Raw genomic sequence first — 24,382 nt, forward strand, 5'->3', positions numbered from 1 at the left:
ATGTCCCATTTTAAGAGTTAAGGAAATTAATATATGGAGAAGTTAGATAATTTACAAATGATAAGAGGCAGAGCTATTAATTAATAAAGTCTAGCTTTCAGTAGTCCCACATGGGAGCCATATTCCTAAAATAACAGAGAGGCTGCGGGAAGGAAGTTCCTTATTTCAAGTTGCTATTAAACTTCTTACAACTTATGGAACTAACACTTTTCATTTCCTTAATGATAATTGGATAAAAGAAACTAAGTTGGATGTCAGGAATCTCACGTTTTAGAACTAACTCTTTGACACTTCAGCCTTGGTCATATTTCTTAATCAGATTCAGTTTCTTTACTTCAATGTTGAGAAGATTGAACTAGATCACTTAAGAGCTCCTTGTAATTTTAACTATCTTTTCATAGGATGACTTTTCAAAATAATCATTTATTTTATGCATTCATATTAGATTTTCTTCTAGAAAATATTTAATTGAAAAATGCCCCAAAACATTTTGGGTTACCTCTATACACAACTTTTTTTTCCTTTTGTGATTGATTATAGAAGAGAAAAACCTAAGGACACATGTTAAGGAAGCATCTCATAGCTAAATGATGTAGTGGGAAGATTTTGTGATGATATAACAAGGTTACTCTGGTTGCAATTTACCAAGGATCAATATCAATTCTAACAACAGCTGCTACTTGATGATAAATGATTGTAGTCTCAGGTTATTGGTTTTACATTTCTTCCAAAATATGTCAAGGATTCCTGAATAGTATCCTTGATATGATACTTGGGTATTGTTTTTTTAAATTTTATCGATCAAGACAGGAGAAGGAGCTCTTCTTACTAAGACACTCCATATCACTAGGTAGGTTTTGCCCCAAAGTGTTACCTATCTAAGTAGTAATCTTTTAACTTGTTAGTTTACTATGGTGAAAGAGTAAATGAATTAATACATTGAATGTTTATCTTTGGCCAGGCACTGTGTTGGGCAATGAGGGTACAGAGCTGAAAGACAAATCTTCTTCCCTCAAAGACTTCACATTCCGTTTGAGGAGATAATATTCTGAGAGCAATATGCCAGGTATTGTAGGAAAAAGACCAAATCAGTTAAAGAGGCTATAGAGTGTCATTTGTGACTCTATCATTATTGGATTTAGCTTGGAATAGAAGTAGAATTTTGGTAGAGTGAGACTGAAATGAATCAAAAGGAAAGCAAAAATCAAAACCAAACAAAAACCCCAGCATGAACAAAGACAAGGAGATGTGTTTTTAACTATACTTTTAAAAAATCCTTGTTTTTATAATATTTCTATACTACACATGTTTGAGAACTCTTTTATGTTATGAAGAGATATGATGGATCCTCTCCCAATTTTCCTATTTTTTGTCAGTGTTATGAAGGCTTGAAATGTGGTTTTAAAATCTTTTGCTTTTCATTAAAATCATCCAATTAAAAGCAAAATTCTTTTTGGTCTTCCTATGAAACAGCTCTCAAATTCCTGTCTTCTGTTTCTCCTGCCATGACTCTAATTCAGGGCCTCATCACTTCACAGGAATTACTACAAAATCATTCTAACTGACGGCTACATTTTTTAAAATTTCTTCAGACAGGCTCAATTTCTACATATAAGGTTTACCAAATAAAAGACAATACTGTGAATATTTCAAGCACCTGATCACTTATTAGCACTAACTCCTTTATTTTGTCCTCATCTATTGAGAGTACTCCTTTCATTTTCATCAATGGGATAAACTTGAATGATATATATTATATTAGATTTTGCTTTATATGATATATAGTCTTATTGTCACTAACAGTTGAAGGGATTTTGAACATTTATCCTAGGAAATGCCTTGGCCATTCCAGTTGACCAGTCACTGCAATTTATTTTCCACTGCTGTCAACTCACACACATAAAATTGCCTAGAGCTGCAAGCTTTATCCCTACTTTGATCTCTTTCAAAATACAGATCATGTTGGTGCTTTCTGTTTTAGTTTGGAGGCATGGGTGGGTAGTTTATATATTTTAACAAAGAACTATTGCTCCTTATGCATGGTAGATTTGTTTATTTTCTTTTTTCCCCTAAATAAGAACATAACATCAGATTGCATTTGTTTAGTCTCCCAAGTTCTTGGACATTATTGGGATATCAAAAATAACTCTGATCTCTCTGATTTGCCACTAATTTGGGGGTAGCCCTCATTCTCTCAAATGATTAATTTATCAGCAAAATGTCTATGCCTTTTTGTGCAGTGTCTTCTCCACCAGTGACTTTCTTAAAGTCTGGTTATATTGTTTTAGTTATACTACTCTTTGTAAGCTTTACTTTTCTTTAACAAAGTACTTTTTTCCATTGTTATTATTCTTTTATTTCTCCCTGACTCCTCAGGGATTTAGATAGAGTTCAGGACATGACATCATGTTAGACGTAATGATAAATCTTTTATAGTAACCCTATGTTTAGGAATTACACACAAAATTAAATTATTTTTCAATTTCTTAAGAAAGATATCATTTTTGGACTTCTTTCTCAAATTGTATCTCCAGGTTTCATAGAAATCACTTCTAGCAGATTTGGACTTGGGGTAGCACCTCCTTGCTATAGTACATTGTGATTTCCTCTACAGTTGTTTATTCTTTAGAAAATCTGTTCTTTCTGTTGGAAAATGAAAGATTAAAACTAAATACCAATGCCTATAAATGCATGCTTGCAGATACAATAGAGGTGGTATGTTTCCTAGAGCATGGTGAATCAGAGTGATCCGCTGACCCTGGCTGAAGTGGCGACAAGATATTTACAACTTCCCATCTTCAAAGCTAAGGAAAGAGAGGAGGTTGGCAGTAAATACAAAATAATAATAATATGTTATTTCCTGTACATAAAATTCCATGCTTCCATTTACACACAGACACCTGACTCTTCTTACCATACCAACAACATAATCTTCTTCCCTCTTATTTTCCATTTTCTTTTCCTTCCTTTCCCTTGGTATTTGTGTCCTTCTCTAGTCACTCATTTCAACTAGATTTTCCCCAAATACAAATATAACCAGTGTGGTTTGCCCTTGATCCAAGTATATAGATCAACTCTTAGTAATTTGCACCACCGAGCCGCCCCATTGTAGTATGAGGTGACATGTAAGTAGTTATATATTCATAGAGTGCCAGAGCTGGGGTCTTAAAGACCTTCTAGTACAAACACTCTCATCTTACAGTTTGTAAACTGATACTAGGAAAGGTAAAAGCCAGAGCTCCGTGTCCTTTACTTTGAAGGGAGAGGTGGGAAGCCATGCTCTGATCTCTCACATCTAACATTTAACCCTCTATTGGTTCTATCTGCTTTTTTACTGGTCCAAATGCTGGACGTCTTGATTTTTGACTTCAAGTCTAAAGAGATTTAGCATCAATTGGTTTAAAAGTCTCCTGCTGGGAGTGCGATGAGAGGCCTGCTGCTGTTTTGCCTCCTCTGTTTATTCTCCTGTGAGACTCCCTGTAATCAAGAGTTAATGGTTTAGGAGGATCAAATGGAACTGATAGAGCCAAAATCAAAACGAAAAACAGGGAGAACAACGTCCGTGTTGGGACTCAGTAATTACATGCTTGAAGATAAAAGGATCCTTACAAGTTTTACAAATGTTTCAAAGTTTTCAAACACAAACTTAAATATAACTACCACTTATTGATCACATATTTGTGTGTTAGGTTCTGCTCTGAGCTTTTGCATTTATTACCCTTAATCTTCACAAGGGTAAGCTGAATTTACTGTTTACATTTTACAGAGGCAGAAACAAACATAGAGAGGCAAAGCCTTTTTGCTGAGACTTCCAGCTTGTATGGTAAAAAGGGAGATTTGAACACAGACCTGTCTCGTCTACAGTCTAAACTTTTAACACCCACCCTTCATTTGGTAAAAGAACATGGAAAATCAATATATCATCTCTGAAAAATAATAAACAACATATAAATAAAAGCCTATAAAGCCATTAAGAGCAATGCTATTGAAGTTATTTATTGACACGGAAAGATGCCAATAATATATAGTTTTAATGAAAATGCTTCAAGGTAGTATATACAATATGATCTAACATCAAATATTATGCATCTAAATATTAACAGTGATTATTTACGACTGCATGGCTTTTATTTCCTACTTTCTGTTAATATGTATTCTATGATTTTTCTAAAATATGAATGTAGTACTTGTAAAAAATAAATTGTTAAAAGAAACAATTAAATTTTGTAAATTGACCATTCCAAAAAAAAGCCTAATAATTACTCAAACTATTAAAACACAGTTAGTACAGATTTCTTATTTCTTTAATTTAAAAAAAAAATATTTGGGACAATATTTATGAAACCTTTTTTTACTTTAGCCTACTATTTTGAAAAGTACCCTCACCCCTTCTCACCCTCTGAGGATTCAAAGTCCACTACAAGCAATACATTATAAAAACAGAGTCACTTTCATTCCTGGAATATTCACAAAAATAAGAGATAGCAGAATAATGCTTTAAAGTTTACAAAGCACTTTGACATAGGAGGCATTTTATTTTCACAGCAGAATCCCAAGGACACAGTAATTGAAATCCCTGACTTGGTAACTTGGTTGAGAACTTGGTAACTCAAGAACCAAACCAGTATCAGGCCCTCTGACTCCAAAATGAGTGACTCATCTATTAAATAATGATTCATCTGAAAGAGCTTGTTGACATCATTGTTTGCTGCTTCTTCATGGGTACTAGAATTGGACGCTGCCAAACAGGCCGTGCAACACAGAGACAACAGGGACCACAGAAATATGGCTTGTTTAAGGAGAGTCTAGTGTTAAAGAACATTTCAGTGATCTTTATGAAGTTATTTTACACTTGAGCAATTGTCAGCTAGCTTAAGAAGCCTTTTTAAACAATCAAAAGAGGCTTCTTCCCTTCTTTGTTCAAAAGTGCTAAAGAAGAAAATCAGAGCCAGGGAAGGAAACAAAGAGGAGGGAGGGGCCACTTAGAGACTTAGATCTGGAATGTTAATGAATGTTTTATCTAAATCATTTAGATGGTTATTTTTTAGTATTATTGCCACAAGATTCCCAGCTCTGCTGTACATTATGGGAAACATCTCATCAAGAAGCCTATTCTTTACTGTATTAGACCTGGAGAGCACAACTGTGAGTTTCTTTACCCTTTACACAATAGAATTGGGAGATTATCATCAACTTTCTATTCATATTTTGTGAAGGTTATTTAACTTATGTATGTCTGTATTTATTTATTTATTTTGACAAATCCATCTTTGTCTGCCAAAGCTCCCTGTTCAGGCCAGCTTGCTCTGATGATTACTCCTGCAAAGGCTTAAGAGAGAGATGTTCTATTTCCTTCTCAATAAGGATTGATGGCATTTGGGGAGGTTCAGAATATCCTTTGATTGCTCCGTGAAACGGATTGGAGAGGATGGTCGTGGATAGCGGGGAGTGGGCTCGCTCATCAGCTTTCCTTTGTGCACTTTCTGCCATTGACACACCTTCATCACAAGCATCTTGTGTTTCAGTCCCTTTTGCCATTCACCTGCCCAGATGAAAAGTTCTGTAGTTTTCACTCAGACACTGTAAATGAATGACTATGGACCAGGCTCTCATTACACTTGAGCAAAGGCTGAATTGAGAGAGGAGTAGACCACTGTGGAAAAAATTGCAAATACTGTGACGGTATCTCTTGCTGTAAAATATTTTCTGTGTTGTGATGAAAGAAGTACTGTAAATCAGAGAGGGGAAGAAATTAGAAGTTTAATTCACAAGCAATTTCATTTGCTTTGTCCAACGAGAATTATAGACATAGTTTAGTAACATCCATACTTTTTTTGTTGTTGTATCAATACTTCATTTTTTTTAACATCTTTATTGGGGTACAATTGTTTTACAATGGTGTGTTAATTTCTGCTGTATAACAAAGTGAATCAGCTATACATATACATATATCCCCATATCTCCTCCCTCTTGGGTCTCCCTCCCTCCCACCCTCCCTATCCCACCCCTCTAGGTGGTCACAGAGCACGGAGCTGATCTCCCTGTGCTATGTGGCTGCTTCCCACTAGCTATCTATGTTACATTCGGTAGTGTATATATGTCCATGCCACTCTCTCACTTTGTCCCAGCTTACCCTTCCCCCTCCCTGTGTCCTCAAGTCCCTTCTCTACGTCTCCATCTTTATTCCTGTCCTGCCCCTACGTTCTTCAGAACCTTTTTTTTTTTTTTTTAGATTCCACATATATGTGCTAGCATATGGTATTTGTTTTTCTCTTTCTGACTTACTTCACTCTGTATGACAGACTCTAGGTCCATCCAACTCACTACAAATAACTCAATTTCATTTCTTTTTATGGCTGAATAATATTCCGTTGTATATATGTGCCACATCTTCTTTACCCATTCATCTGTCGATGGACACTTAGATTGCTTCCATGCCCTGGCTATTGTAAATAGAGCTGCAATGAACATTGTGGTACGTGACTCTTTTTGAATTATGATTTTGTCAGGGTATATGCCCAGTAGTGGGATTCCTGGGTTGTAGTAACATCCATACTTAATTGTTTTCCCTCTCTGGAAGACAATAATAATGTTTAAAATTCTTTGCATATTGGAGACATTGAAATGTATGTTATTCAGATTCATTTGGAGTTTGGTATAATTTCTTCTTATTTAGAGCCAGGTACTGTAGTTCTGTGTTACAGAGACCAAACTATTGGTTACTCCTGAGTTTAAATGACTAAACTCATTCTTTTACTCCTAATGATCACATATATTTTTAACAATATGAGATGACTCACAGAATACATAATAATAAGTGACAACTATTACCACTTATTATGTGCCAGGTAACATATTAACCGTATAATATTTATTAGTTTATTTAATCTCATGAAAACCCTATGAGATATTTACTATTATTATCACGTTTTGTACATGGTGAAATTGAGCCATGGATATTAAATGACAGAACAGGTAACCTGGCTCTGTATTCCTAGAGGCCATACTCTTCACCACAATGATGCATTGCTTCTCATTCTGCTGCTGACCACTTTTGTTTGTTTGTTTTTGCTGTTTTATCATTGCCATAAGTTCAGCACTCAGTTCTTTAAAAATGAGATGAATAGGGCTTCCCTGGTGGCGCAGTGGTTGAGAGTCTGCCTGCTGATGCAGGGGACACGGGTTCGTGCCCCGGTCCAGGAAGATCCCACATGCCGCGGAGCGGCTGGGCCCGTGAGCCATGGCCGCTGAACCTGCGCGTCCGGAGCCTGTGCTCCGCAATGGGAGAGGCCACAACAGTGAGAGGCCCGCGTACCGCAAAAAAAAAAAAAAAAAAAAAGAGATGAATACAATAGTAAATAATTTTAACTTTTTAATTTATCATTAAATTCCTCATAACTGTTAATTTCGATCTTTAAGGAACTATCTGAATAGTCTTACTAGTAGCTGCTTATTCACTAAATCAGACTCAAAATTTTTCACTTACCTCACTCAAATAGCTGATTATTTCAGGCACATATCGAAGAGCATCTATTTATTCAATCATTTATTCATTGATCAAACACTTATTAAGGTGTCTACTATGTATCTAATCCCATGGTTGCCCATTAGAGGCACATCCAGTCCTGCCCTCAAGAAATTTGCAGATAAGTAGCTAGGCAATAAAATGCAATGAGAAAAGTGTTACAATAGGGGCAAACAGAATGCATCTGGGGTCATCTGAACAAGTTGGTTTTTTTAAGAGGGAAGTAACAAGGCCAGCTTTGCTTCTAGTGAGAAAATTATGACTGCTTTTTAAAATCTGAACTAAAACAAAGACTGATTCTCTCCTGAGTCAAAGGAGACTGCATGAGAAGTTTGACGTAAGTGATGGTTCAAACATGTCTTGCATTACTATGTGCTTCTCTTAATGTGCCAGCTTTCCCTGAAAACATCAGCGATAGTAAAGTAGTGTTTGAACTCTCCTACCCTGTTTGGTGGAGAAAGAATTCCTATGTCTGTGTTCCTAGTTCCAAATAGCACTTTAGTGAAAACTTCCTTTGGGGCTTCTGGTATTTAGAAACTCAAGTTGGATGGGGTGGACCCCGGAAATTTAATATAATAACAAACAACCCTTTATTTATTGTGCTTCCTTCCTCCCTTCTGGAGGCGGGTGATGTAGCATTTTTAAAAATTTTATTTGTGGGCTGCTAAATATTTTATGAATGTTCACCTGACCATATGCTTAGGATGAGCTTGCTACTTGTTTTTGCTCTTCTCTTGACCAGAATTTCCAAGCAGGAAAATATGAAGGCATTTCAAAACAAATAATTCACAACCTGGGGTTACATCAAGCTCCCTTGGAAATATCTTCTCCTCCTGCATAATTGACATTCAGTATGCTTCTGTATGGCAACAGACTGGATTAACATCCTAAAAGTGCTGTCAGTGTGCTGATTTTATTCCTAATTGCTCTCACCTGAGCTTTTGGTTACCTATCTTTCAATAAGAATTTAAGAGATCAGTCATAAGAATGATCCAAACATCCTCTTCTCATGCATTGTTTTTGGCAAAATCTGAGCTACTAGGTATATTTTTAATATTTAGATAAGTAAATTTGGGAGAAAGAAGAGAGATACTAATACAACTAGTTGGTTATGTATTTAAGGAGCTTGCATCCTAAAGGATAACACATATGAAATAGATACAGTTTGTAAAACTCTTGGATATATACTTACAAATAAAAAGAGTAAAGGCTCCTATGAGAGCCTGGGACGTTTAGCGTTTAAGACTTATGGCATGAAAGACAACCAACCACAGTCTCCTTTTTGATTATGTTCATAAGATCAAGTATTAATATTTTATTTTGTCAGAACATAGCTGCACCTTGGCTTAATATCTTCTTTAGAAATGATAAATAATAATTGTGCTAGTACATAATAAAGGACAAAGTGGCCTGGGAAATAAACTAGGGGCTTTTCTTGTCTGTCTAGTACTTTTTTTGTTGTTTGTTTGGTAGACCTTGGGAAAAAGCCTGGAGTATACAATATGTGGAAAAATCTAATCTATTTTATTTTTCCCAACTCCAAGTCATTTATCAAATTATTTCAGATTGCAAAGCTAAGCACTTTTCTGTAACTTAGCTACTTTCTTTCCAAGACATGTCTTTCTTAAGAGTGTTTAGCATACATTTAAAATCTATAAAATGCTTCAAATCTTAACTTATTAAAGAGGTAACACATAGGAATTCTCTCTCCACCAAACAGGGTAGGAGAGTTCAAACATTTCTTATATTACTATGTGCTTCTCTTAATGTGCCAGCTTTCCCTGAAAACATCAGTGATAGCAGGGAAGGAAACATTTAATCTAAGTGCACATTCCGGACTGAGGACTTCTTGGCCTGTTGACAATGCCTCAGCATGAATTCTGAGACATTTATTATGAGGAGTCTGTCTGGATGTGTAGAAATGGTTCAAGAAAATCAAGGCCAACCCGTGTTCTCTAGAGATGGGAATTTCTAATGTTTGACTTCCCTTGACTCTAGCACCCTCATCATCTAAAGAAAACAAAAGTAATGAAGATTTTATTTCAATTCATCATAATCTCTACTGTTAGGTCATTCAGTGAATTCATTCTAGCAGCTTAAGGAATTTATTATTGAATATTTAATATGCACCTTTCTGTGTCTAAGTGCTGAAAGATCTCTGAAGGGTCTTGCTTTGATTTACTGCTGTACTAAGAAAAGCATATCATTTTTTTTTATTTTCAAAGAAATGTTCTACGATTACTTTAAATGATGTACTAATCTCTCTCTCTCTCTCTCTCTCTATATATATATATATATTCAACTGAAACTTGTGAATTATTTTTTATTTGTATCAGTAACACCAATTCCTTTTGACAGTTGTTTCAAATGACATGTGATACTAAATTTGCGAAATGAACTCTATCATCACACAGATAAAAAATAGGTAGCTGTTTGCATACTTTTATTCTAGTATACAAGAAACATATGCTTGCTTGGTTTGCAGCGTTTAGTATGGTGTTGTATGAGTGTTACTTGGACAAGTCAGCATTCAGCTGTATTTTCTTTTTGATTACTAGAAAAAAATATCATGTTGCACATTTATATAACACATTTTTTTCAAAGATATTTACCATGAACATGAACTTATAAAACTCATAAAGCGGGCAGACAGACATTATTATTTCCATTTTACAAATGTGGACACTAAGCTTTGAGGAAAATTTATCTACAGCGGCAGAGCTGTTGGGTGGCAGTTCTCTTCCCTAATCAAGTGCTCTTCTCATGTAGCTTCTTCCTTTCCTAGACATTTAGAATTTAATCTGTTTATAACTTTGATCTTCTATACTATTTAGCCATTATTATTCTAAAAAGCCTTTTTGAAACATTTAAAATGACTCTTCCCTATAGGTTCTGTGATATGCACAGAAATATAGGTGGGTGGTATGTACCACTTAAAATGGATACTTGTAGTGATTTGTGTTTGATCTTATGGGTCAAAACTACATTCTCCATCCGCCTACAGGCAATTTATCCTCAGGATTTGTCTTTCCTGTTGTTCTTACTTAACAGTTTATATTCTTCAGGATAAAGCAGAAGGCTGAGCTTCCTAGACCTACAAAGCATTAGGAAATACATAGATGTCTCAACATAGATGTCTCAAGTGAGTGTTGTCATACTAGTGACAGAATGCTGAAGCTTTATAACTAGATGTGAAATATCCATTTCATCTGTAACCATTCATTATTTGTAAAAATACCTTTTTTTTGTCATTAGTATTAAGATTTTAAACAATGCCTCCAGAAATAGTACCTAATTGACAGGAAGAATGAGTGTACTAGATAAGATATAATATTCAGATAATTGTATTGGGATTCAATTTCAATTTAGGACTCACCCTGAGTATCTGCAGAATAAGATGTGTGTAATATATAATTTAAGGAATGCTAAAATCCTTTATTCTGTAAAACATATCCCACTTCCTGGCTGAAGGCCCTGAGATTCTCATTAATAAAGCCAAACTTTGGGTTTAAATATCTTCTCCATCTAACCATCCTTTGATTCAATATACTTTTACTAAACATTCACCATGTCCATGTCCCTGCCTGTGCTAGGTATCAAGGATATAATGGTAAATTTAAGTAAGTCCTCTTCTAAATAAGAAAGAAGACATACCAATGAAGTAAATAAACAATTATAATACGTTTGCTGAATTATTCACATGGGGCACAGAATAGGTTCTGGATGATATTTTTGAATCAAAAACTAAGTGTAATCAGGGCAATGATAACATTCCATGGAATTAATATGTAATCAAGGCAAAAAAGCTAGAAAGAGCATTGAGGAAACAGCTGGAGCCTGGGCAGAGACTGGAGGTGACAAAGGTAATGGACCATGGGAGGAACTGCCAGCACTTTGTTTGACTGGAGGCATAGGAGGAGAGAGCAGAGAGGTGAAGCTGGAGAAATTGGCAGGAACCATAGCTACCAAAAGCTTTCAGTGCCACAGGAAATTGAGACTCGTTTTAACTTGAGGCAAGAAGGGGTCTTGTAGGTTTTTAAGCAGGGGGATGAAATGTGAATATTAGATTGGAGTAAAAGGAAAGATAAAGATCAAGGAGATCAACTAGAAAACTATTACAGTAGTCTAGTCAAGAAATTAGGTCATCATTAAGTTCATCACGTGTGCTGTGCCTGTTTTCCCTAGAGAGTCCTGGTATACGTCTATTATCCTGGCTTAATTATTAATAGCACTTTCTTTTACCCTCAAAATCTCCATTTAGAATGATAAATTATATGGCACCTTAAAACCACAACTAAAATAGTGTCAATGAGGATGGAGAAAATGGTTGGATTCTTGAGGTATTAAGATGTTTAAATGGGTAGACTTTGGATGCTTATGAAGAGTGAGATAGAGTTGAAGTCAAAGATGACACTGAGATATTTAACTTACACAAGTAGATAACTTGTTGATACCATTCACCAAACAAAAAATATAAGAGAATTCCATTTAGTGTCAGGAGAGGAGATGTTCATTTCAATTTTGAAAATGTGACTTTTGAAAAACCATGGAACATTCCAGTAGAGATGTCAGGTCAGCAGTTAATTATGTGAGTACACATTGGTACTCAATAGTTCAGTGTTACTTGAGGTGGGGCTATTATGATCTACTACCACCAATTTGAGAAAATTTCCCCAAATTAATCAGACTACATGGATGCCCTCTGGCCTAACTACAGCCCAGTCTCCGAGAAGAGGATAAGGCTGTAGATAAGAGAGGAGGTTTGGGCGTGTAAGTTACTGACTCAGAATGTTACATCTTCTATGGGAGGATGTTATGGTCCCATTTCCTATAGAACCAGGACAAGAATCAGTGGGCTCTGGAGTCTGTCAGGGAGGAGTAAAAAATCATGGGCTTGAAATTGAAAAGGAAATGTAGAAATCAGACTTCATTGCTCTAGAGTTTCACCTGGCTTGCCCCTGACTAAGCTATGCAGACATAATCTAAGGATACCAAGCAGATTGATTTTTGTTTCATAGTAAACCATAAAAATATTTTTCTAATTGGGCCCATTGATTTTTGCTTGTTAGTAACTAGCTGCGTGACCTTGAGGAAAGTCGCTTTCCATCTCTATTACCATAGCTGAAAATAGGGAGAAAGCAATTGGGTGATCTCTGGCATCCATGTCAGATTTAAATTAGACTGTCCAGTTTCTGGTCTATTATATTTATTTGCCTTCTTCATATTTTTTATTAAACTGTTAGCCATTTTAGAACTTGAAAGGAAACTATTATGACCATGGTTCTGGCTAATCTAGGTTGACTTTGACAGCAAACGGTTTAAATAGGAAACTAAGAAGTATTGGTCATTTTTTATTTTAGGAAATTCCAAAGTGGTTCACAAATAGATGCAGGAATTCTTTATATATTTTTCTTCTTCCTTTTTATATGCAAGAAAATCAAATTTGGGGGATTTTTGAAAATGGTAAAAACTCCTTAGACTATGGGCAACAAGTAGCTCTCGGGGAGAGGTTTTTTCTCTTGGGGTACTGCCTTTAATCTGATATTCATTTTGGCTCAGAACAATTGTAAATAGCAGCCAGCTTTTGTGAAATGTAACTGGTGTTTGCTCTGGGCTGATGGGAGAGCCATGTGCTGTTTGCTCTGTTAGTAGCTGTACCCAAGTATGCACAGTACATTATTCAGATCAGCTCGCACAAACCAGATGTCCTAATTCCAGGTGGACTGTTAGAAATCTTTTTATGTACAGCAACAGCTGTGCCACCTGCTAGCTTAAAGAGCAGTAGTTGGACAAATCAACCATTGTAACCAATTCACTTTTTATCTGGTGAACAGTTTGCATAAACTAGCATAACAAGATATATCCAACCTAATCCACACTGAAATGATAGGAACACTGAAAGTGTTATCTGTATTTTGGTAACTTGTTTGCTTGTTACCAACACCTATCATTTAAGACACTGAATAAAATCTATGTACCAAAATTAGATTTATAAAATTTGCAATTCTGTTTTCTATATTATTTGTTTTCCATCTCCTAACACACAAACTATGCCCTTCATATTTTTTACATTCTCACACACAGATTGCTCTAAATACTGTCATTGTTATTTTGAATGTATAATAAAACTTCCAGAGCTTGGATTATTGCTAAAGAGGAGGTTGAAATATAAAGTATTTTACTGTTGCTTATTATTTGCAAGTAAATAGAATAACTCTGAATAACCACTAAACAAACATTTCCAAGTAGAACCTTTGTAAATGGTATTTCAGTGAACACGATTCATTTGCTGATAAATAATATCCACATGTGAAAAACAGTGGAAACAAAGCAAAAACAAGCCCACAAATGGGCTAACAACCTGTAAAAGAAAATGTGTTAGTTTGAATGAGTTAAGTAAAACTTTGTTATCTTGTTTTAAGCAATTAATTTTCTTAATGTGTATATGAATACATATATACACATGTGCACATGTGTGCAGACACACACACACACAAACACACAAATTGTGATTTAAGTCAGTCTTTACTAATAGTATAAAAGGAAACCTATTATACCCAGGCCAAGACTTAGCATTTCAAATTCTAAAGTAATGGCATTCATGACATTCAGAGTGTCTATAATTTTGTTTGTTTGTTTGTTTTCATTTTGCCCTATAGATCAGCAGTCCCCAACCTTTTCGGCATCAGGGACCGGTTTTGTGGAAGATAATTCTTCCACGGACCGGGTACGGGGGCGATGGTTTAGGCGGTAATGCGAGCCACGGGGAACCATGGGCAGGCAGATGAAGCTTCACTCACTCGTCCGCCGCTCATCTCCTGCTGTGCGGCCTGATTTCTAACAGGCCACAGACCGGTACCGGTCCGCGGCCCGGGGGTTGAGGACCCCGGCTATAGATTACTTAATTTTTAAACTATTTCTGTATTTCCCATACATTATCTAATTACACAGATAGAGATAAATACTATGAAAGTGAAAATATGTCAACTGACAATAAGCATATGTATAATTACTGGCTTTTATAGCTAGAAGGTTTAAATAATATTTTCTCTCTACATGGAGGCTAATCTGTTTTGTAAGTAAAGTATCATTTTAATCAACACTGCTTTTAATCAAATGATATAAGGACAGCTTTTATTTATAGTACTTAATATTAGGGTATCCCTTTTGTCTAATAAACATATAGCCTATTCAATAAGAAAAAAATGATGTATATATTTGTCTTATAACCAAAGCTGCATTAAATTCACTTTAAGACTATATCAGTATATGTTTCAACTGTAAATAAATGCCATCATGGTTTAAGGCAAATGCTTTTGGCTCTATTGAGGAAAATATTTTTTTCTGAAAAACATCAAATTTACCTCCAAAACTCTAAAACTGACTTTTTATCATTTATTAATGCCAATTTGAGGCTGTAAGTATAATGGGATGTACATTAAAGGGAGTCTCAGGGAATCTTGTTTCTAGTACTGTTGCTAACTAGTTGTGTGATTTGAAAAATTAACCTAACGTCTTAGAGCATCAGTGTATCCATCAGTAAAATGGAAAATTTAAATTATAAAACTTCAATTCAAAATTTTATCTTCATTAGTCACATCCAAATGTGGTCTTGCCTCCCTAGAGCATAATCATATTTTGCATATAGTCTAAGGTATTTCATAGATACTCCATTTAGAGAAAAGGGAAAAAAGAAAAAAATAATTAATATACTTTTAAAAAGTTTATGTGAGAAAAGTTTATAAGATGCCTTTGCTTTAATGCTAATCACATTTTACAATATTTAGCAATCAATGGTATGGGCTTCATGCAGAATATTCATTTTACATACATATAATTTGATAGTTGGAAGGGATCTTTCCCGTTACCTGTTTTATAGCCCCATTCTTCTTTTCAGAGCTAAATAAACTGAGGGTTCAAGAGATTAAGGAATTTGTTAAAAGTCACATGGTTTAATGACAAAAAGTTCAAGAATGTAACCCTAGAGGTAGAAGGACCTCATGTGGCTGCTTGCTCCATGTCTATGGTATTTTCGTCTTCAAAACTTGCCTGACCTCAATGCATTTTTCATGTACTAAGAAGTCTTCACTAAATAATCCTCATGATATTGGGATAAAAAACAATCAAGCACAGAGACAGATAACTTTTGGATGTACTTGAAGAATTAGAGTACCTAAGAATTTGGACATGGTAAAGGCTTAATGATTTCGTTTAGACTCAAACAGATAGTGCAATTGAACTAGATGTTCTCAAGGATGAGTTTAAAAATTAGGAAAAATAGCTGTGTACTCTGTAACTGAAAAGAACTGTCGCAATATGTTTAAGGAACCCCCTGGAAGTTCTCCTTTTTAGATTTCTAGCTACATATGTCAACTAGTAGCTAAGTGATAATTAGGAAAAGGTTCAGATATTACAACATGCTTGTGAAAAGAAATGTAAACAAAATAAAGAGGCAAAAGAAATGCAAAAGAAAGTTGCCAGAACTAAAAACAAAAATACATTTAGAACTTGCACCCAGGATGAAGAGATATAAATTCTACATGATTACTAATCTCAAGAAAGGTGACAGAATTCTTATTGCTTATCTTGAATGAAGCTAAGGAATGTTGGCACTAATGTAAAATCACATTTCTTTATATCCTTTCTTTTTTGACTGTGCTAATAATGTTCTTCAACTTCATCATGTAATACCAACACACTTAAAACCGAAAGGTATGAAGTGAGGAGTTTTCAGCTCCCATTTTGTTGACTCATCTAGCCATGAATATTTTAAGAAGGAATATCTTCTTGTTCTACTAATATTTGGAAAGGCTATAGGAACTGCTGCCTGGGGTTACAATAGCTTACTTACCCTTAGTGGAGCAAGAAGAGGAATTTATTGACTAAGTCCTGGACTAGGAACAATAAATCCATAAGCAAGAGTGCTGTCATGGAAGATCTTTGTGCTCTCCCATTATGTCAAACCATCTCCTCCTGCTTCAGGGTTGGTTTTTGCTCTTGTCCAGGTAAGAGATACATATATATGTGTGTGTGTGTGTGTGTGTGTGTGTGTGTGTGTGTGTGTGTGTGTGTGTGTGTATTCTTCCCTAACAGTCGTTTTTTGTTGATCTAAAACCATAATGTGTGTATGTATATATATATATATCTTCTATTAGCACTTAACATTCTACTTTTAGTTCCTTTTCTGTTTAAGTCCTTGTAGTAAATTAAAATGCAAGTAAGATGGGAGGGGCAACATTGTAAGGCATTTTCAGTATTTTATAACTAAGGCTAGTTAATTTCTCGAATCTCTCCTTCAGATTCATTTTTCATAAGAAAGGGAAACCATGAAATCTTATTTGAGAGAAGAGTTGAGGCATTATGCAGGGGCAGAGGGAGGGGAAACAGAAAATAGAAATGCTAAAGTCAAAATCTACATGTGGCATAATAAAAAGATGTAGGATTCAGAGAGCCGCCAGTTGCTGTGTGTGTGCGTGGGAAAGACTGTTATTTTCCTTGAGGCTCAGTTTTCTCATCTTCAAAATGGGAGTCATAATTTTTAATAATCATATTTACCTTGAAAGGTCATATGAATAAATAAAACCTAAAATATTTTAGTCTGTGGTATATGGTAAGTATACAATACATGTTGGTTTCCCTTGCTATTTCTCAATTTTCCTAAGAGAAGTAATATATTCATCTGTGAAGGAGTAGACTTTATAATTAAGTTCTAGGGTTAGTGAAAAGTGAACAAAGAATGAAAGCACAAGTTAATACTCCTTCAGGTGGGGCTTAGGGTCATTATTATTAATTAATTTATTTATTATAATTTTATATCATTATAATATATTTTTATTTATTATTATATTATCATTATTAACTTGTGTGTGTGTGTAAAAACAAAGTTTTTTAAAGTAGCATCTCACGTAATCAAACTAAATAAATAAATGAGTACATTAATAAATAAACACATATCTAAAGAGACAAAAGGCATTTTGTGTAACATATGTGTTCACACATATGCATGTGTGTGTGTGAGCCAGCTGCCTAGATGCAATAGGCTTCCCCAGTTCTTACTGGTTTGGGGAATATGAACACATTTTGCTTGTTTTCTTCTGGTTGCCTTATGGAAAATGAAGATTCAAAATCCAGATGTCTCAAACGCTGGTATATTGAACTTAGTTGTAAAAAAGATATAGAGGTATAACCATACATCAGGAATTGTACGTAACGAAAGAAAACGAAAAAAAAATTTATCTATCTGCTACCTGACCTGTGAAATGTAAAAATGCCCATCAGAGTGTTAAGGATATATTCCAAGGAGGATAAAAAATTGAGAACCCTTAATAATTACTATGTGGAAGTGTCTAGGTAATATATCAGTGCTGGTGGATTAGCACCGTCTTATAGAGACACGTGCCATTTTAGTTAAAAGGATTTAGAGTGATTCTTGGCCCTAGAAACTTTAATTCTATAGTTAATATTACAAGTAACAATTATCTGAAGATTAAAAACAACTCTCTCTCATTAAGCACATGTTTAATTTAGGTAGAAGTTAGGCATTAAGCATGTATTTTTGTTTGTCTCCTAAGAAGATACATTTGTATAATATTTAGAAAAATATCACAGGACACAGTTCATCTAGTTAACAATTAAACATTTCCCAGGAATAATATAAAATAAATACGTTTTAATTAATACGATAAATATGAGAAATGCAATACATGTAGTAAGACAAAGGTTCAAATCTTTATCATTCAACTGAAAAGTAAATTTTAGGACATGATGTATCCAAAAGTGCACTTAATACTGTATTTGATGTATTTGTTGACATTTGCCTTCTCTATAACCCCTGGCATTTGGGTCCGAGTTAATCGTACAGTGTCCCAGTGATTGTGGCCACAAATTAAACTTGACTCTCTTCATCACCCTTACATATTTCCCCACCAGGAGCAAGCTCCAGATCACCTGCCAGTTCATAGCCCACCTCTTTCTATCTTTGTCCTGCTGACTGTAAATCCCCTCACCAGTTAATTGAACAGATGTACCCAGTGCTGCTTCCTGAAGATCGTCAAAGCTGGGCTTTGACAGACAGCAGAAAGTGGCACAATAAAAAAAAAAAAAATGAAAGCCTTTTAACTGAGAGCACTGCTTTGTTCTGCTTAGAACGTTAAGGTCACTGCAGCTCATTCTGATTGTGGGGATCTTAATTTTTACTCAACCAATTTACTTGCAGCTGTCATTCTTTCCAATATTAAAAGTTCAGCTTTTCAAGCGTGGGGAACTGGGGGATGGTTGTGTGGGGAAAGAGAAGAGCTTGTTACAAACTAAAAACAGCAAAAACAAGTAAAATCTGGCTTGGCTCTCAAGTACAAAAAGTTATTTTCAAAGCCTATAAATTATGACATAGTGATTAACATGTAATTTAAATATATTTAAACAACAATTATATCACATTTCCAGCCCAGCTAATTGGCCTCACAGATGTTCCCTTGTAGCTGCATTGCCCTTCCAGGGAGATATGAATGAGGTGCTTTTTATCATGGAAAAGGGAAAAAAGGCAAATGGAAAAAATGGAAACAGAAACATAAAAAGCAGCCAGTAACCCTAAAAACAATGAATGCTAAGGGAATTTTGTTTAGCTTTTTTTCCATTTTAATGCTGAAAACTAGAAAAAGCATGAAGACACTCCTATTACTGTGATGGTCTCTGGCAGTGTGTCTAGATACAGAGTTGGCAGGTTGCTGACTGAAAGACTTGTCAAAGCAAGGACAGCGGATCCATTCTAATAAAGCGTGGCTGCACTTTGTGTCTTGGAACAGACTAACTGCAAGAGATCTAGTTATTTTTAATACAACACCTTTACCATTGAAGGCGGTCTAGCCCAGGTAATGAATATAGATAATAAAGTATTTCCTGATGAAGAATGACTTGTGAGTTATTCTTTTGATCATTTATCTCTCAAGTTTTATAAAATGTTAAATGTGCAGCAGGCAGTGCTGTTTCCTCAGCCGTGATTCTAATCGAACATTACCCAGTATAGCAACTCTTGCAAAAGAAGAGGTCAAAGGAACACTGGTGATTATGAATATTTTGGAATACGTTGCCTTTTAATATCTAATCATGAAATGGAAATAAATTCACTCCAGCCTCACCTTACTCTTACCTTTTCTTCTAATAATCTCAGGTAATGTTTGATAGTACAATGTAAATTACAAAAGGCCACTGGACATGCCTCTCCTAGTGTATCATGGTATCTCCAGCATCTACCGTAATTCCTGTGCTTTCACTGTAGCAATTTAATAAATATTTGCTAAATGCTTGCCAAATAATCCAGGTTTAATGATAGGGTAAGGCCAAGGTTGTAATATGATAAAGGTCCAGCAGGCAGGTGTCATATTTTTGTACCAGCCCTCTATTTTACATATCACTGGACTATATGGAAAATTTATTTCTCAAATTTTATGAACAAATGAATTTTATTTTATGACACTCTAAAAGGTAGCAAAATGTACCTATATTTAAGGTGCTATGGAAGACAAGTAGGCATTTTAAAATGCTTCTTTGATGAGAAGCCTTGGCAATTTGATTGCTTGACTTTAAACATTTGACTTAGCAGGTGTGAACATTTAAATTTCACATATTCCCTACATTTGTATAATAGTGCAGAGCTTAAAAAGTTCATCTATATATAATATTGTACTTTATCTTCATTAAGAATAAAATAGGCCAAGGATGAAAATGAGGGTCCGAGATATTTCACGATTGACCATATCACTTGTAATTGGGACTGGAGCTTGGAGCTTCTAACATACCATACAACAATCTGTCTATTGTACAAAAGCACCTCCTATGCAGTGCATATTAAATATATCTAACTTTCCATGTCATAGTCTTCAATGTGTTGTTAGTTATGTTATTAGAGAAGAAAAGAGATAAATATTTTCTATGCCATCATGTAATTGACTCAGTTATGGGCAGAGTTTAAATGTAAATTCAGTGTAGGGGTTCAGAGTTTGTCCCTTGATTCGTCCAGCAGGCTAAGTTAATTAAGGAAAACTATATTATCTAGTTGTTATTAATTTGTATTAAACGGTTAATCTCCATGGGACCATGTTCTTAGATTAGTCTGTGAATCTCTAAATTATAAAAACGTTGATCTGGAATAAGATTTAGCCCTGTTTCACAGATGTTTCAAGACGTTGTCTTTCAGGTTTATTTTAGTCATCTCTGTACCAGAAGGTAGAGAATGCAAAGTTCATAAACTCAACTGTTTTTATTTGCATTATTCATTATTTCCAGTGCTAAGAAGAGTGCCTGGCGCATACATAGACCATGGTTTCTCAAGAAATGTGTTTAATAAATGATTGATTATATATATATATAAATAAAATTTTTAGCTAGGAAACAGAGGTTGTGTTCATACATCCCCTGTACTTACCATAAGGAACGTTGTCCTTAATATTTTATCATATTTTTATATTGACTTTTATTTAACCCATAGGCTAGAGTTTTAAGCCATAAGACTGTCTTTTTTTATTAATTGCAATCTAATTTCAACTGATTCTAAATACATAAAATTAATGTATGCAAAGCATGTTTCCAGTAAAGAAACGATTTTCCAAGATTTTCTGCTTTTTCTTCACTTAAAAAAAAAAAGACTGATGAGAAAATATTATGTACCTTTTTATAAAAGAGGCTAAGAAGTTGACCCTTTGCTGAAATGGGGAAAAATAAATGTAACTTGATAGCAAAAATTATTCCAGGCAAGTTGAAGTCCACCTCTATCTCATTTTAGATAAGTTTCTTCCTATGAGAGGAAAGTTAATGCTGTGGTATGTGGCCATTCCAGTTATTTAACATGTAACAAAGGAAAGGGTTCCTCATTTACAACTCAAGTTAATTTACTGCTTTTCCCTTTCTTCCAGGGTTAATCAGAAGAACATTTATTGTCAACTTTATTTTTAATCCATTTAAAATTTTACTTTTTCTATATAATTCTTCTTTACAGGGATTGAATTAAAATATTCAACATCCTCAGAAAATATAAATAAACTTGCTTGTCGTCAGAGTGCATAAAATTTTACTGTTTAGCAAACGTCACTGTTGTGCATGTTTTCCCCTTTGATTCATACAACTCATGTGGCTTTTCTTTTTTTTTTTTTTCTGTTCTTTTTTGTTTTTTTTCATTCATGTTACCTCTTATTACATCCATCATTCCATTTTTCTTTCCTATTAGAGTGAAATTGGACACAGCCCTCCTCCTGCCTACACCCCCATGTCAGGAGTAAGTATTTCACAATCAACCTTCATCTTTTAGGATTTTTGGTCTTTGCTTATCATGTTTCCTCCCTTGCCTCACCATAATTTCCTCATTTTGCCTTTGCCAACAGTGAGTTAAGAATTTACTGTAGATTGTGTACCTGCCTATGTAGATATGTTTTATCTCAGTAGATAATCCAGAGTTGAGATATCATGCATCAACAGTAGCTTTTGATTTTTATCTGAAGAATTTACCTGGGCTCATACATCATGCTTCTGGGTAAAGAGGTTATCTTTACTTCCACGATTATAGGTCTTGGGCTAAAAAGTCAGAATCTCAGTGGTGATTCTCTAGTTAGATACTAGAGACTCAGAGTCACAGTAACCACAGACTAGAAGGCAATAAGGAAACATCACCATTCAAACTGCATCACTGTACTTCTGTTCTTAATGGCAACTGCCTATAGTTAATGACATTGCCATTTGTCTTGAAAAGTCACTTTGAATTTTTACATTAAAAATAGGCAGTTGTGGGATAGGAACATGAAATACTTTTTATTAGATCATGTGTTAGGTGGTTAGTAAAATTAAAATATATATTTCCAAAATGTTTTCCCACAATTGATTTATTTTATAAGAAAAATTGGAATTTTAGGTGTTTCTAGTCTAATTCAAACTCATTGACTATTAGGGGGAAAAACTCAATTAAGAAACTCTGACTTTGCTCTGAAAGACAAACTTCCATATTCTTTTGGTTATTAACATCCATATTTTTGACAGCTATTCCTAACAATACCTTTGGTCCAAATGTGTTTCTACTATTGACAGAACCAGTTTGTGTACCGAGATGGGGGTTTTGCTGCAGAACAAGGAGTGCCCATGCCCTATAGGGCTACCACCAGCACAATCCCAGAAGCCCCAGTTGCTCAGGGGGCTACCGCCGAGATTTTTGATGACTCCTGCTGTAACGGCACCTTACGCAAGTCCGTGGCACCCCACGTCCAAGAGGACAGCAGCACGCAGAGGTACAGCGCTGACCCCACAGTGTTCGCCCCAGAACGGAGCCCACGAGGAGAGCTGGATGAAGAAGGTTACATGACCCCTATGCGAGACAAACCCAAACAAGGTACAAGCAGAATGTTCAGAAATGATTGCCACTCGACATTTGTCTCTATCAAAATAAGCAAAGTATGGAAGGGAAATTGCCAAACTATCTGCCTATGTAAAATGTGTGATCCACAAAAGGCTTAGGCTGCTGCTATTCCTAGTAAGCTTTCTGAATCAAAGGCGTCCACATCATCTAGGGGCTTTTTTAGAAACCAGAATCTCAAGCCCCACTTGAATAGGAGTCTGCATTTTAACAAGATCCCCAGGTGATTTTTATGCATAATCAAGCTTGAGAAGCACTGAGCTAAACATATCTTTATTGGAATATTTGAATGAGGTAGCATATCACAAGATTTCAGAACCCTTACTCCATTGGACTTATTGTGGAGATCATAAAGACTGATGTTGTTGGTAAAAATGTCCAAAGCTTTCAATGGCACCAATAAAAGACTTGATTGATGCATTAAAATGGTGTCATTTAATGACCTAGTTTATTATAAGAAATTATGACTTCTTGTATGATACATTTCAAAAATTAAAGTTCTGACCCTGCATATACTTATATGTATACCATCACATCTTGAAAATATTCATAGCTTGTGCCTTTACAAAGAACAGAAGTAACTTTACAAAGTTAGTAGTAGAAATGTTAAACACCCAAATCAGATAACATTTCAATTTGAGAAAGCCTCTTTCCTTTTATGTTAACAGCATCAGAAAAAGAAGATGGATGATTGTTATTAAAAACCGGTGACTGTTTCTTAGAGTCTTCTAAGTGTCACAGTAAACTGTATTTTAAGACTGAATAAAGGCCCATTGTCGCACTTAATATGCAGTTATAGTCACTTTTATAGTATGCAATTAAGGGATGCGTAAATACATATTGTCAATAATCTATTAAAATATATCCACCTCTATATGTATGAAAGTATTACTGTAACGAAGAATTGGATGTTGACAGTAGCCCAATAGTGACACAAATGTAGGTTTTGAGAAGATTTGACAGATGCCTAAAAGTGAAATGCTCTCTGGGAAGATTCTCAACTCAACCATAAAATTATTCCTATCTACAGAACTACATGGCTATACAAATTTGCATCAGGACAATAGATAAGCAGATTGCTTTGAGAAAAGGTAACTTGAACCTTCTAAGAGAAAGGCAAGTCAGTCTGTGTAGACTCACTGTAGACCATCCCCAGATTTTATTTCTGAGTACTAAACTAAGAGACCCACATTTATGTAGAACTCCAGCCCAGTTCTCAGAGAGTAGAGAATTTTAGTATAGACATTCCTATACTTTCCATTAAGAAGTTTCAGGACTCTGATAAGAAAAATCCAATTCTGACTCCCTTATAGGTATTTTTCATATATTTTTCTTAAAATGACAGTAGCTTTGAGAACCATTCAAATTAAAACTTATGATGAAGTGTGAAGTTCAGCCTCCTCCTGTAGGGGCAATAGTGAAAACAGTGCAGTAGAACAAGATTATTCAACAGGAGTTAGGGAATT

The 24,382-nt window shown here is 35.1% G+C and overlaps 1 protein-coding gene across 1 annotated transcript in view; it reads left to right on the plus strand.

The window, feature by feature from the left end:
- Nucleotides 1-24,382, plus strand: part of ERBB4 (erb-b2 receptor tyrosine kinase 4) — a 687,762-nt gene that overhangs the window by 657,714 nt on the left and 5,666 nt on the right. Inside the window, exons 25-26 of the mRNA XM_082658716.1 lie at nt 21,744-21,791; nt 22,595-22,892. Of these exons, the coding sequence (XP_082514842.1) occupies nt 21,744-21,791; nt 22,595-22,892 (346 nt within the window). The remainder of the gene's footprint in view (nt 1-21,743; nt 21,792-22,594; nt 22,893-24,382) is intronic.

Source organism: Grampus griseus (genome assembly GCF_964374135.1).
Source record: "Grampus griseus genome assembly, chromosome: 7".
In the NCBI taxonomy this organism is placed as follows: domain Eukaryota; kingdom Metazoa; phylum Chordata; class Mammalia; order Artiodactyla; family Delphinidae; genus Grampus; species Grampus griseus.